This window comes from Meriones unguiculatus, chromosome 15 (assembly GCF_030254825.1).
Source record: "Meriones unguiculatus strain TT.TT164.6M chromosome 15, Bangor_MerUng_6.1, whole genome shotgun sequence".
NCBI classification, from domain to species: domain Eukaryota; kingdom Metazoa; phylum Chordata; class Mammalia; order Rodentia; family Muridae; genus Meriones; species Meriones unguiculatus.
Window position 1 is genome coordinate 75,883,024 of NC_083362.1, and position 14,249 is coordinate 75,897,272.

General features: G+C 46.2%; 1 protein-coding gene across 5 annotated transcripts in view; it reads right to left on the reverse strand.

Moving 5' to 3' along the window:
• Positions 1-1,967: 1,967 nt before the first annotated feature.
• Col6a3 (collagen type VI alpha 3 chain) overlaps positions 1,968-14,249 on the reverse strand; it is an 83,233-nt gene continuing 70,951 nt past the window's right edge. For all 5 annotated transcript variants that reach the window (XM_021657422.2, XM_021657423.2, XM_021657424.2 and 2 more), the window contains 5 exons: positions 13,413-14,098; positions 11,422-11,685; positions 10,257-10,355; positions 3,290-3,454; positions 1,968-2,708 (listed from right to left, as the gene is read on the reverse strand). In XM_021657422.2, the coding sequence (XP_021513097.1) occupies positions 2,695-2,708; positions 3,290-3,454; positions 10,257-10,355; positions 11,422-11,685; positions 13,413-14,098 (1,228 nt within the window). In that variant the 3' untranslated portion in view covers positions 1,968-2,694. The remainder of the gene's footprint in view (positions 2,709-3,289; positions 3,455-10,256; positions 10,356-11,421; positions 11,686-13,412; positions 14,099-14,249) is intronic.

The window sequence follows — 14,249 nt, forward strand, 5'->3', positions numbered from 1 at the left end:
TAAGACTCAGTAGTGATGGTTTCAGGGACCATCACGACAAAGGAACAGTGGGACTTGCTGCGGCCTCATCAGTGGAGCCCCTGTTTAGCAACGAGCTGAATCAGCACCCCGAGGTGGGAGCAGACGTTGAAGGTGCTATGAATGCACTGTTGACTGAAAAGATGACTTCTTGACCCCAGTCACTCAGGGTGTGTTCTTGATGGAAAGCGGGATGACTGCAGATGTCATTAGTTGAGATCATGTCAGACCAGAGGATCAGTGTTCCCGTGAGAAGACAGCTACGTAAAGAAAGAGATGCATGAGAAGCCCTGATTGTAAAGGAGACTAGGGGGAGCGTCTACAAGCTGAGACATGTCCAGGGCTACGGAAAGCTCAGGGAGAGACAAGGGGAGGGTGATTCTTCTTTCTGATTTAGAGGCAGCAGGGTTCTGTTGATATCTTAGTTGTATTCTGTCTTAGTTAGGATTTCTGTTGCTGTGACGAAGCTCTATGACCAAAGCAACTTGGGGAGGAAAGGGTTTATTTCCATAGCACTGTTCATCACTGAAAGAAGCCAGGACAGGAAGTCAAACAGGGTAGGATCCCTGGAGGCAGGGACTGATGCAGAGGCCATGGAAGGGATGCTGCTCATTAGCTTGCTCTCTATGGCTGGCTCAGCCTGCTTTCTTATAGAACTACCAGCCCACAATGGGGCTGGAAAATGCCTTACAGGCTTGCCTACAGCCTGATCTTATGGAGGCATTTTCTTAATTGAGGTTCCCTCTTCTCAGACGACTTTCACTTGTGTTAAGTTGACATAAAACCACGCAGCGTAGACTTTCCACACCACTGATTGTGAGGGCTTTTGAAATGTCCCCAGTGCTTTGCAATTCTCCTGAAGCCACCCTGATAATCAGTTGCCATCTAGCCTCAGATACAGGTGAACTCAAGTCCCCCAGCACCTTGGATCACAAAGCCCTTACTCCTTTCCAAGACCATCATTAATTTCCAGTAGGACTCTCCTTCTCCCAATACATCCTTCTTGTCTACAGTGGCATCAGCACAGAGATCAGTTCTTGCTCTTGTTTCTAAACTATTTGCTCACTCTGAGAACTTATGTCATTTGAGAATCTGGCAGGTGTTCTGAGAATGGCTTTGCATATAGATATATAAAATCTTCCCTGACTTTACAGGTTCTGCACACCCCCACTGTATCTCTCCTCTTCATCCATCTACAGATCCACGAGCAAATCTACCCTCAATCTTACATTCACAGCTCTGTCCACACCTAAGGTCCATCTGAGTCCCACCAGCGGCACCTGGCAGAGAAGAAACATTCTGTCCAAAAACATAGCTCCTTCCCCAGTGGGAATTTTTTGTGCGCCCTCTCCTAAAGTGTACTGGTTTGTAGTGTTGTTGGTGATGGTGATGATAGTAGTGGGGGGAGATTACTTTATTTTATGGGTATTTTACCAGCATGTGTGTCTATGCACTGTGTGTAAGCCTGGTGTCCCTGGAGTCCAGAAGAAAGTGTTGGACTCCATCCTTCAGACCTGGAGTTACAGATGCTTGTGATTGTCTGTGTGATCTTAACCACTGAGCCATCTCTCTAGCTCCAAGAGAGAGATTTCTGAAGGGAAGTGGAATCAAAGAAAACCATCCCCTCTCAGCCATTGTGGGGTAGGAACAATTTAGTCCCAAAAAAGTCACTGTACAGAGGTCAGAAGCTGAGATTCTGGGGTCAACCAAAAGTTAGACAAGGGAGTGAGAATCCTCTCTTGAGTCTCAAAGAGTCTAGGGCTCCCAAGCAAGAGGATGGTGAGCCTGGATCTTCCACAAAAGAGCCAACTCCACTGGCCTCCTAGAAAACTGTCCCATAGGGTCTTCTGTCCTTTCCAGTAAAACCAGAGGCTGGGCGTGAGCAAAGTCCTTGGCCTGGGGGAAGTCCAGTGGGTGCTACCGAAATAAGAGACCAAGAATACCAAACCTATGACACATTCAATATACTTTATTAAAAAGTTTTCTTTGTATAAATTTCCTAAAATTTTAAACATTAAATCCCACCTCCAAGCTCCAAGACAACAACAATAAAAAAACAACCCACATTAAAGGAATGCCAAAAATATTCTCTATGACAACTTTCTTTGAATTCTTTAATGGAGGCATTTGTCCCAACAGTGTGCACAGATGAAGGGGATCTGATTTCTTCTAATTAGATCATTCATCAGAGGATTTAGGAGAAAATTGCTCAATCCAGGAAGTTGGGGCCATGAGAAAGTTAGACTCTCGTTTCTCCATCTAAGCCATGCAACTACAGGGAAGTGAACCAAGCAGAGGTGCGCAGAGCAGCTGCGACCTCGAGGCTAGATCTAGACATCGTGGTTGCCCGGCACAGGCGTAGCGTTAAACTCCAGCAGGGATCTGAATTTATAGGAATGTTCACATAGACACCAGCAGTGGCTAGCTAGCACACAACGGTCCAAGTATACGGTAGAACTGCCTGGAGGCGGAGAGCAGGGTCCACAGACACATTTAGCACCATATTGACAGGTCACGCGCAGAGGGTTTCCTCCCGAGGTTGAGTGTCAATCAAAGCATGAAAAAGGCACCGTGCTGGGGCATCTACCCAGAGCTTTTATAAAAATGAGCTGGAAATGACTGCCTCCTTTTTCTCCCAGAGGTACGTGTTGCCTGAAGGCCATGCTTAGGTTCCTGTCAGGCTGTTAACTCTGGATGTCGGATGTCGAAACATTCAGTGTGGAGGGAGGGAGGGAAGAGTGAGGCAAGAGATATAAAAGAAAAAAAGAGAGAGGTCACTAGACATAACACACACTGTAATTTGCCATGTCACGACCCCACAGTCTGTAATCTCTATCCCTTCCTCACTGGTTCCTGTGACCTTATTAAATTACCCACTCTGCTGGACAGATCAGATAGCCCCCAGTACCAATGGTATTATTTATGGAAAGTAAAATTATTTAAAATAGATGTATGAGTGTTTATCATTCGTTTTCTACTAGTCTCCTCTAATAATCGTGTATGGTATGATATCTCCAAAGAGTTGAGGATGTGGTATTGTTTCTGCTGTGCACAGCTCTGTGTTTCCCAACTGCCAAAGATACACTTATGCTTTCAGGAAACAAACCAGTCATTCCAAAAACATTTATCTCCCTTTAGTGTTTCATTGGCATCTCGTCTGAAGACATCGTTTAACTTTTTCCAGGTACCTCGTAGTCATTGTAATTCAAAATTCTTCAGTGGTAAGGTTATTAAGTGTGACCGAAGCTAAAACACAGGGGGTGCCACTTACCAGGACTGCACACCCTTTCACATTCTTCCTGTGCCTTGAATCTGTTCTCGTTGCCTCCACAGCCTCCATACCAGAATCTCTTGCAACTCTTGTCTTCCATGTCATAGTACCATAGTAACTTAAATTCCTTACAAGTTCCAGCATCTCTGGGCAGCTTACAAATATCTGTATGACCACGAGAAGAAAGATGCGTCATGGGACTGTGCCAACACCTCAGCCTCCAGAGTCCATATTGGAGCCTGTGGTTGGATCTCAATGCTAGAGGAGAGAATTTCCTGATGGGAAGGTTTCAAGCCGCCGAGCCTCGGTTTCCTCACTACTGCACTGACATGTAGTCACTCTCAGGTTTGTAAAGAATAAAAATCACACTGAGGATCTCAAATATTAGCCAATAAAGTGATTAACTTCTCCCCATTTCGTTCATCAAACCATTTGTCTCCCAGTTCTTTCTGTCTACAGTATCCAGAGGAAAAAATCTGAATTTTCCAGACCAAGGACTTTTATACTCCTTGGTAAAATGGCATTAAATTCTGTTAGAATGTACTTCAAAAGTAAGGCTATCCAGTTCACAAAGAAAGTGCATAAGAATTTAGATAGAACATAAGTAGGAGTTCATGTGTGTGTGTATATATGTATATAATTTGTATGTCTGTATGTATTATATCATCCCCTGGAGCTGGGCTCATGGGCAGTTATGAGCAACCTCACAGGGATGCTGGGAACGGAACTCTGAACCTCTGCAAAAGCAGCAATCACTCTACACCTCTGGGTCTTTTCTCTATGTCTTCAACAGATTTTCTTGATTATTGAGCATGTGTGCGTGCACACATGTGTAGCCAAGTATCTCCCTGGCCTCTCACATAAAACTAACACGGAGATGAAGCTCCGCACAACAGCAGAAATGCCCCAAGGCAAGACTGTGTGGGAGCAGGTTAAGGAAATGCATGTTCTGGTGGAGACCAGCAGCAAAGTGAGGCTGGGTCCTGTAGATGCCTACAGAGGTAAATTTACAGTTCGTGAACAGCAAGGCTCCTGTTTACAGAACTTTCTGGCAAACACTCAAGCTTGCTGGGAACGTTGTGTGCATGTATAATGTTTTAATCTGAAAGTCTGAAGGTCTAAGCCTTCTTTCAACAAAAGCCCTGGAGAAGGTAATCTGCATGTTTGTGGGGGTAGCTACCAGCCTGCGAGGCAGCTCTCCATGACTAAGCCACTTCCAAGTAACACTGTGCAAGCCAGAAAGTGATCTCTGTAGTTAGTGCTTCCTTGAGCCACAGCAGGGAGGGGGGAGGGCCAGAAGCATTCAGTCTGCACCTGGAAGTGTTTTTGTCTGCAGTTTCGTGGCTTTACAATCACTAAGTTGATCGCCTTGAGCACCAGCGGTGTTGGTGGGTTGATACGAACCTACAAGGCAGGAGACTTTCTGAAGCCAGAACGCCGCGTCTTCAACTGAGGCTTAATTTCTTCCAAAAGGACAAAGGATTTAGAGGTCAAATTTTCACTTTTGGTTTTCAGTGTGACCGTAACTAAGTTTTGGACTCTTCCTTTCAGTTTTATAGGTCGAATACTGAAACTGATTAGCCACCTTTTCACAAGAGGTCAACAGCCTTGAGGACGGCCAGTGAGAGCAACCATTTGTATCTATTTATCTTAACTTGCAGAGTTTAGCTCTTTAAATTGTTATTGACAAAATTTCCTGTTACATCATTTTATGCCAATCAGTGGTAGTTTAGAAGATGCACAGAAAAATGACAGATAAACAGACAGTTAGCCAGATGATAAATGACAGACAGATGGATTGATTGATAATAGACAGATGATAGATAGATAGATAGATAGATAGATAGATAGATAGATAGATGACAGATATGTAGCTAAATAGATGGACACACAGATACATAGATATGTAGATACAGACAGTCTATCCATTTTGGCATGTGGCTAACCAAACGATATATTAACATCTTAAATTTACTTTCTGTCCTACCAAGTAACACAAAACACGGCCAGAAATCCCACAACATGTACTAACTGTAAATCAAATTTTGATGTCAGAGTGTTACTATGAGAAAAGAATCTTGTGTATCTTAGAATCAACACAAGAACAAAATCTTGGTAAGCATGGGATGACCATTCATTTAGAGCTATGCAATTGGCCCAGTCTTGCCTCTGCTGACATATGTGATCAGTCCTGGAGTCTGGTCATTTTCTAGGATAAGTGACAATATCTACCAACACATGATGAGTTCGTTTGCCTAGATTTCGCATTAACACTTTTCTTCCACAAATATGGCTATTAATTTGGGTTTCATTTGGTAATAGTGAAAAAATTTAAATGCTCTTAAACTTGCTTCATTTAGAAATGTTCACTTTAACAGTAAGGTGCCTAAAACTTTTCACTCAAAGCCTTTGCCAGCCAAAAATGAGATGGGAAAAAATAGTTACTAACAAAATTCTAAAACCAAAATTAACAACCCTTGCAATGAAAGCCTGCGGCTGCCAGCATCCCCACACTCAGGCCTTCCACGTTTTTTTTTTTTGAGTAAGATAAAGTGAAAAATTTGTTCAGTTGTTGCTGAGTGCCCTTAACAGGCAATACCCATACTACTTAAAAGTGGCTGCAATGTAATATTTAAGAGCTGAAGAAAGCAAAGGATAGAGTAGTGTTCTTAAGGAAGGTTTGTTTTGCTTGGTTTTAAAAATCCAAATTTTAACTATTTCAAATGTAATATTGTAAAGTCTAGAATCATTATGATAGTCTGCTTGCCTAGCATAACTGTTTTTTAAGAGACTTCATCCAGCAGCTGAGGGAAACAGATGCAGAGATCCACAGCCAAACAACAGGCCGAGCTCAGGGAGTGCTGAGGAAGAGTAGGAGGAAGGATTGAGGGAGCCAGAGGTGTCTTGGGTACCATAAGAAGACTTACAGAGTAAATTAACCTGGCACGTGGGGGCGACAGAGACTAAACCAACCAAAGAGCAGGCATGGGTGGACCTAGACCGGCTACACATAAGGAGGAGATGTGCAGCATGGTCATCACGGGAGCCCCCTAACGATGGAGCAGGGACTGTCTCTGACTTGGTTGCCTGCCTTTGGATCCTTTTCCCCGAGCTGGGCTGCCTTGTCTGGCTCAGTGGGAGAGGATGTACTTTGTCATGCTGTGAGTTGGTGTGCTAGGGTGGGTTGGTATCCTTTGGGGTCCTTCCCTTCTCTGAGGATAAGGGGAACAAGGGGGTGTGAGGGTAGGCCTGGATGGAGAGAAGGGAGGGGGATCTTATCAGGCTGTACGTGATTAAATAAATTAATGGGGAAAAAAAAAGTCTAGAATCTTGAAAACCAAGTTATGGATGACGCTGTAGGTCTACCAGCAGAATCAACTTCATTAGAGGCAAGGTCTGACAGAGGCACAGTTCTCTGCCAAAGGGGCAGACTTTCGGTGGAGGACATGGCGTCAGACCCGCTTTCCTTGTGAGGCAGACACAGACGCTCGCCTGCATCCTCAGGTGGAGGCTGCTTGCCCATCAGTGTAAAAACCAACTTTAGACTCACCTGCAACCAAATGCTCTGCTCCAGTTAAAAACAAACCCAAATCACCCCTCTTTGTCACATGTCTGGGTAGAAAACCCTTCCCTAATTCTGGAAGCAGCAACTCCACATTTAAAAACAGAACAGCCTGACCCAGATTCCTGTTTAAAGATTATGTTGTTTACACTAACCAAACCCTGTTTATACAACCTCATCCTCCTGAGCCAAACATAAAGAAACAAAACCTTCCCTGAAGCTTGCTGTCTAGGGGTTCCTCCAAGCCATCCTCTCTCAATGAAACAAGAATTTGCTGGAAATGGTGCATTTTCCACACTCACATAAGCAAAAGCTAGTAAGAGGGATTCAAATAGAACACACAGATTCCTGTACCTTTGAAGTGAATGCATTCTGGGCCTTCTTTGGCTGGGATTTTTTCTAAATTGTATTTGGTGTATGTGTGTGTGTGTGTGTGTGTGTGTGTGTGTGTGTGTGTGTGATTGAAGAGAGGGGTATGCCATGGCATGAGTATGGAGATCAAAGGAAAATGTTGTGAAGTTGATTCTCTCCTTCCACATTTGCATGGCTTCTAGGGGTCAAGCTGAACCACCTCACGGGCCACAAGACAGTATCTTGAAGGAAAATCCGGGAAAACCCAGCCATGTCTGTGGCTTCCTTTGAGGTCAGTCCTCACGTCCAGGGATCCTTACCATGGTAACTTAAGAACATACTGAAATAGACTGTGAGTTACAAGGTAGAACCAGGCAGGAGACAGAAATCTGTCTGCAGTCTTTGGTGTGGGCAGCAGACACTGATGACCAGCAGAGTGGAGGGTGTGAACTTACATTCTGTCGCCCTCATCCTTCTCTGCCCTTCCCCTCCCCTAACCAGCTCTCACTGAACCTACCCGCTTCAGTTTTCTACTCTGAGTTCACGTCATAGCATCCTAGTTCTTCAAGGCGTGTCGTAGAGCCTTGGCAGTTGCAGTTTAATCATCATCACCTGTACGGATTCCTACCTCCCTCTTTTTTCCTAAGTTTCTACTGAGAAAATTCCTTAGGTTTCTGCCGGTCTTTTCACTGGAAAGGCTAGAGCCGCTGGACGCTGCGCAGTCATTGGAACAGTAAATGACCCGTGGTAGCTCTTCTGTCGAGCACAGTTACAAAGACGACTACAAATGCTTGTTATGGACAATGAATGGCAGGAAAAAAAAAAGCACTGAGGACTATGAAACAGCGCCATACCTAAGCTCTCACTGGATTTTGAGTTCTCATGTTAGTGATGGCACCTTTGGCTGAACCTATTGCGTTATGCAGTGGTCGCTCCCTCAAAGCTAATGAGCCTTCCTCCCTTCTGCTAAATGAGAGTGGTAGCTTGAATGATGTCGTCACCCACTGGCTCTTATGTTTGAACACTTGGTCCCTGTGTGGCTGGTTTTGGGTTTGACAACTTGACACAAGCTAAAGTCATCTGAGATGAGGGAATCTCAATTAAGAAAATGTCTCCAGGGCTGGAGAGACGGCACTACGGTTAAAGGCTAGGCTCACAACCAAAAATATAAGAAAATGTCTTCAATTTTCTGAGAAGGCACCAGATTGATTTCCAAAGTGTTGTACAAGTTTACATTCCCACCAGCAGTGGAGGAGGGTTCCCCTTTCTCCACAACCTCTCCAGCATGTGTTCTCACTTGAGTTTTTGATCTTAGCCATTCTGATGGGGGTAAGGTGAAATCTCAGGGTCGTTTTGATTTGCATTTCCCTTATGACTGAGGACTTTGAGCATTTCTTTAAGTGTTTCTCTGCCATTCAATATTCCTCTATTGAAAATTCTCTGTTTAGCTCTATATCCCATATTTTAATTGGATTACTTGATTTGTTATTGTTTAACTTCTTGAGTTCTTTATAGATTCTGAATATTAGCCCTTTGTCAGTTATAGGGTTGGTGACGTTCCTTTCCCAGTCTGTAGGCTATGGCTGGCTCTTTGATCACCTCCCCCTGAGAGGATATCAGCCTTACCAAGCCACAGAGGAAGACAATGCAGCCAGTCCTGATGAGACCTGATAAGCTAGGGTCAGATGGAAGGGGAGGAGGACCTGCCCTATCAGTGGACTGGGGGAAGGACATGAGAGGAGAGAAGGGAGGAAGGGTGGGATTAGGAGGGGATGAGGGAGGGGGCTACAGCTGGGATACAAAGTGATTAAATTGTAATAAATTTAAAAAATTAAATTAAATTTAAAAAGAAAAAGAAACTGTCTCCATAAGATCAAGCTATAGGCAGGCTGATAGGGCATTTTCTTAATTAGTGATTGACAGGGGAGTGCAAAGCTCATTGTGGGTGGTTCCATCCCTGAGCTAGTGGTCCTGGGTTCTAAAAAAAACAATCAGGCTGAGCAAGCCATGGGGAGCAAGCCAGTAAGCAGCACCCCTCCATGGCCTCTGCGTCAGCTCCTGCCTCCAGGCTCCCACAATGATGAGCAGTGACCTGTAGGTGTCAGCCAGATGAACACCTTTGCTCCCCAGTGGCTTTGTCGTGGTGTTTCAGCACTGCAACAGTCACCCTACCCAAGACAGGCCCCAGCTGGAAGAATAGTTTAAGAGAGATTAGGAGTTGTGGTCTTGTTGGAGCAGGTGTGTCACTGGCCAGCTTTGAGGTTATAAAAGCCCCACCACCACCAACCCCAGTGAGTTCCCAGGCTTCATCTTGTGGCTCAAGATATGAGCTCTCTGCTGCTCCAGCTGCCAGCAGCCTGCTATCTCTGCTTCACTAGCATGGGTTCTTTTTCTTCTGGAATTGTGAGCCCCAAATAAGCCCTACAAGTTGCTTCGGTCATGGTATCTTGTCACAGCACCAGAAAAGTCACTTGCACATTTGGGGGCATGGGTGGGTTACAGGTTCTCAGACTTGTATTCCAAGAACATAAGCCCTGCCGTATGTTCCTGGAACACACTCTGTGCTCAGGTGCCCAGGGGAGTTGTATATAAGACCAAGTCAGAGTATGTTGATTCAGGGAACTAGGAATACATCCGAACCCATGTGTTCTGTGGGGTCCAATCTGGTTGTCTTGTGTTTCCTAGGCAGTTTCTTATAGATAATCCAGTGAGGAAATGAAACCCTATTCTTGGCAGCACCACAGACCACAAGTCAACCCTCGTCTCAACATAAGATACAGAGGAAGTGACTAATGGAGACGCACATGCTGCCCATGGGCTCAGAAGCAGCTCCATCCAGCTTCCTCTCGAAGTGTGGTGACAAGCACGGTTCCTCTGCATTTGAAACTGAGAATACGAAGAATGGCATGAACCACGGCAGCCGAGGGCCCCTTTAGAACTTACCGTCACGGAGTCCTGTGACTTAGACAGGGGACCTCCATTTCAAAGGGTTTGCAGTTCTTAGGAGAATACTTCCTAAGGTCTATTAGGGGGTCTCCTATTGCCATGACTCACCTGTTTTAGTAAGAAACAATGGCTCTGTGTTCACCATTAGATTGATGGTTGAACTAGATGCTGGTCGTGCTGGCTGAAGAGCTGGAGGTTGTGTCTGCTCTGTAAGGAAAAAAAAATGCAGGCCAACTAGTAGTTGACTCAGAAACTGAAAGGGCTGGGGATGCTAAGCCCAGAGGCATGCTTGCCCTTCTGGGTCAGTCTCTTAGGCAATGGTGTTGAGCACTCGCTACCTGCGCTGCAATACCAGGCTGCCTCCAGCGTTTAACAAGTAGATGGAGGAAGTGCCTGATCCGGGAGAATGGTGTCCTGGAGCTGGATGGGTCTCTGGACTCCCTAAGCTGCAGCTACTGATGGGAATCCCTTCCTCCAAGAAGGATTCCACCATCTGAATCATGCTGAGCTAAGGAGATGCTCCACCCATGCTCTTGAGCAGAAGGGTCAAGAATAAAGGGATGAAGAGCCAGAATAACTCAGAATGAAGAGGGACAACACCATGAGTGGTTCAGAAAGGCATGGGCGGTGTGTGGCCGCAGTCTCAGCTACTTAGGAAGTGAAGTGGGAAGATCATTTGAACCCAAGGGTTCTAGGACATCTTGAGCAACATAGAGACCCAGTTCTTTAAAAAATTAATTTAAAAGAAAAACAAAAGAAAACAGCTGAACAGAAATTTGAGGTAAGGCCCAAGCAGAGTGTATAAGCCAACCAAGTACAGGCAGGTAGGGCCAGGGAGGGAGTGTTATCTGGTAGCCTATCATCCGTAGCTTTAGGCACCTCGTGACTCTGATCAGCAAGGGCTCCTAGACTCTTCCCCGGCTCCCTAAGGAAGCACTTCCACTCACTGAGCTTGGAAACAGGGACCCCACCATCATTATTGCCAGTTTTCCCCGGTGCCGCCCTGGAGGCAATGGACTAGGGCAGAGCAAACCTGGTCTGCCCCTTAACACACCCCAGGAGCTAAGGGTGAGGACAGTGCACAGGAACCCCGTCTCCCGTGCTGCTGCTGTGTTCTATTTTCAGGGTGCAATCTAAGTACCCAGGGTGGACGGGTTTGACTTCGCTGTGTCACTGCAGCCTCTTTGCTTTGCAGCCTCTTTGTTGTGCAGCCTCTTTGCTGTGCCATTTAGGAATCAAGAACCGAGTGCTCTCAAGTCAGCCGCATACTTACTGGTGTTGAAACTTCCTTGGTAGACGGCTCTGACCTGAGAGTGCAGGTAGGACACCACTACCACATGGTACATCTGTCCAGCCAGCAGGCCAGTGATGACCCGCTCAGTGGAAGTGAGGTTTTTCCTCAGAACCACGGACTGGTCATGGGCTGAGGTTATAGTGAGGTCATAAAAGTAGGAACTCGACGGCTCAGGCCGCTCCCAATGGAGTCTGGCACTGTTCTCGGTGACTTCAGAGACCTGGATTTCTCGGGACAATCTCGCTGAAAGAGCAGAGCAGAGTGCAGAGTTAAAAAAAAAAAAAAGTCATACTCCTCATGTCTGCAACAAACACAGGAGCTCCCAAAGAGATCTGGAAGATGTTGGTGGACAGGTGATCTGAAGTTTGCCGAGAAAGCGAACTTATGTCTTATCTCTGTCTGTCCTGTCCTCCATCAGCCTGTGTCTCATGTAATCTCACAGTAACAAAAACCTCCTTATTCATCAGCAAGGTTCATAAACAACTGCTTTCACCTTTCTGTCAAAAATCACTTGTTAAAAAGACACTTGGAAATGTAAGTTCCAGCCTGCTGACAGGAAATGGTGTATGCAGTGCAAAACCAGCCTAGTATTTCCAAGTCATGACATTGTAGGCTACAGCAAGATGCATTGTCAGGAGGTCTCTGCTCTCCTTGCTCATAAGGTGAAGATAGTGTCTACATTTTCATGAGAGCGTGTATCCTAGACTCATTTTCCTTTATAGCCAGGGACATCGCCTTTGGGGAAAAAGGTAACAATAATACCCCGTGGGTCGCATTAACTCACCTACTTCCCCACTAATAAAATCAGGAACATGGCCTTTTTGGGTCAGAACAAGCATGCCTGAAGAATTGAGATTCTAAGGTATAATTTCTCACTTTACTGAATACCCCGATACTGCCGCAGTACTCAGTGTGGGGACCCCTGTCTGCAGCTCTGTCCCTTTTAGAAGGAATGAAGAGACTACCACAGCTCAGCTCCAGCTTAGATCTTTTCAAGGTGGGTTCCAGGAAAAAAAAAAAAAAAAGGAATGAAAGAAAAGAAACAAACCAACATACAAACCAGGAAACAAAGAGGAAGGAAGGAAGGAAGGAAGGAAGGAAGGAAGGAAGGAAGGAAGGAAGGAAGGAAGAGCTGCTCTGCCGGCTGCGCAGAACGAAAGCAGCAGCCTTCTCCTCTGTCTCCCTCCAAGTCAGGAGAGTCCACGGCCCACATTCCACACGCCGCCAAGGACAGCTGTGGACAGGGCCCAACATGAAGCCATAAACTTACTTAAACTACTACAGAATATTTCTTGTGTAACTCAAGCTGCAACTCTGAGGGTGACAGTGTCATGTGCCGATGTCAAAAAGCTAGACAGATACCTAGCCGATTACTCACTGGTGGTGAGGCTGTGGGGCACAGAGAAGACCCTGCTGCCACGTTGCAGTGTAATTTCAAGCTGCGTTCTAAATGTTCGTCTTTATACCCACAGGTAGGTATGCTTTGCTTTCCTCTCATCAAAGATGTCTTTCTACAGCAGAAACATTGCTCAAAATGCAGAGAACAGCTGACCGTGTGGTGCCCAACCCTAACTGAGACATCTAAAACACAACCTCCATACCTAAGGCTCAGGGAATGTCTTGGAAGATGGGGCAGAAATGTTGTGAGAGGCAGAGAACTGGGACAGGGTTCTACAGCAGGGAAGCTACACCCACGGAATCAGGGCTGGCAGTACAGGAAAGAGCTGCCTTCCCCGGGAATCCGGCAGCCTCGAGAGGTGGTAAAAGGGAAAACTGCTTTACGACACAGAGAAAAGCAAAAGCGACATGTGGACAATCCTATGGTGTGGCTAGCGTCTTCTAAAATCTATCTTCTAGTTATTTATGCCAAACTCAGATCAGCAGCCTACCCTGTAAATAGGCTTCTGGGGCGACGTCCTTGGAGCGGTAACTGTGGGCATAAAAGATGGTGTCCAACCAGGCTTCCTTACCCATGGGCTTAGTAGTGGCTGGCTTGGCGGCAGCTGATTTGGCCTGTTGCCTGGAGGCCTCTGGCTTGGTAGAAACTGGCCTTGCAGCTGCAGCCTGGGGTCTTGCTGCTGCAGCCTGGGGTCTCGCTGCTGCACCCTGGGGTCTCGCTGCTGCTGGCTTCGCTGCTGCTGGCTTCGCTGCTGCCACAGGTCTGACTGTGGCTGTGTTCGTGGCCACAGGTTTGGCTGCCACAGGCTTGTTGGCAGAGGCAAGCTTCACAGTGGCTGGTTTAGCAGGGACTGGCAGAGCTGAGGCTGGCTGAGTGTGAACTGGCTTAGCAGGGGCTGGCTGAGCAGGGGCTGTCTTAGCAGGGGCTGGCTGGGTATGAGCTGGTTTAGCAGGGGCTGGCTGAGCAGGGGCTGGCTGAACTGGGGCTGGCTGAACATGGACTGGTTTGGCAGAGGCTGGCTGAGTGTGAACTGGTTTAGCAGGGGCTGGCTTAGCAGGGACTGGGTGAGCAGGGGCTGGCTGAGCATGGACTGGCTTAGAAGGGGCTGGCTGAACTGGGGCTAGCTGGACTGGTTTGGCAGGGGCTGGCTGAGCAGGTGGCAGATTTACAATTGTTGTTGCTTTGGTTGTTGTCACTGGCTTCACTGTGGTCACAACTTTGGATGCAAAACTTGAATTAACAACATACGGAGTGTTTCTGTAAAAACAAATCAAGCATTACTTGTATCCATACTTTTGCATGCTATATGAAAGTCAGAACCCTATCATCTACAGGAAATTTGCTGTATTAACAACATGAAGATACTTGTTTCTGTAGACTTCATATAATATTATATATACTACATTTA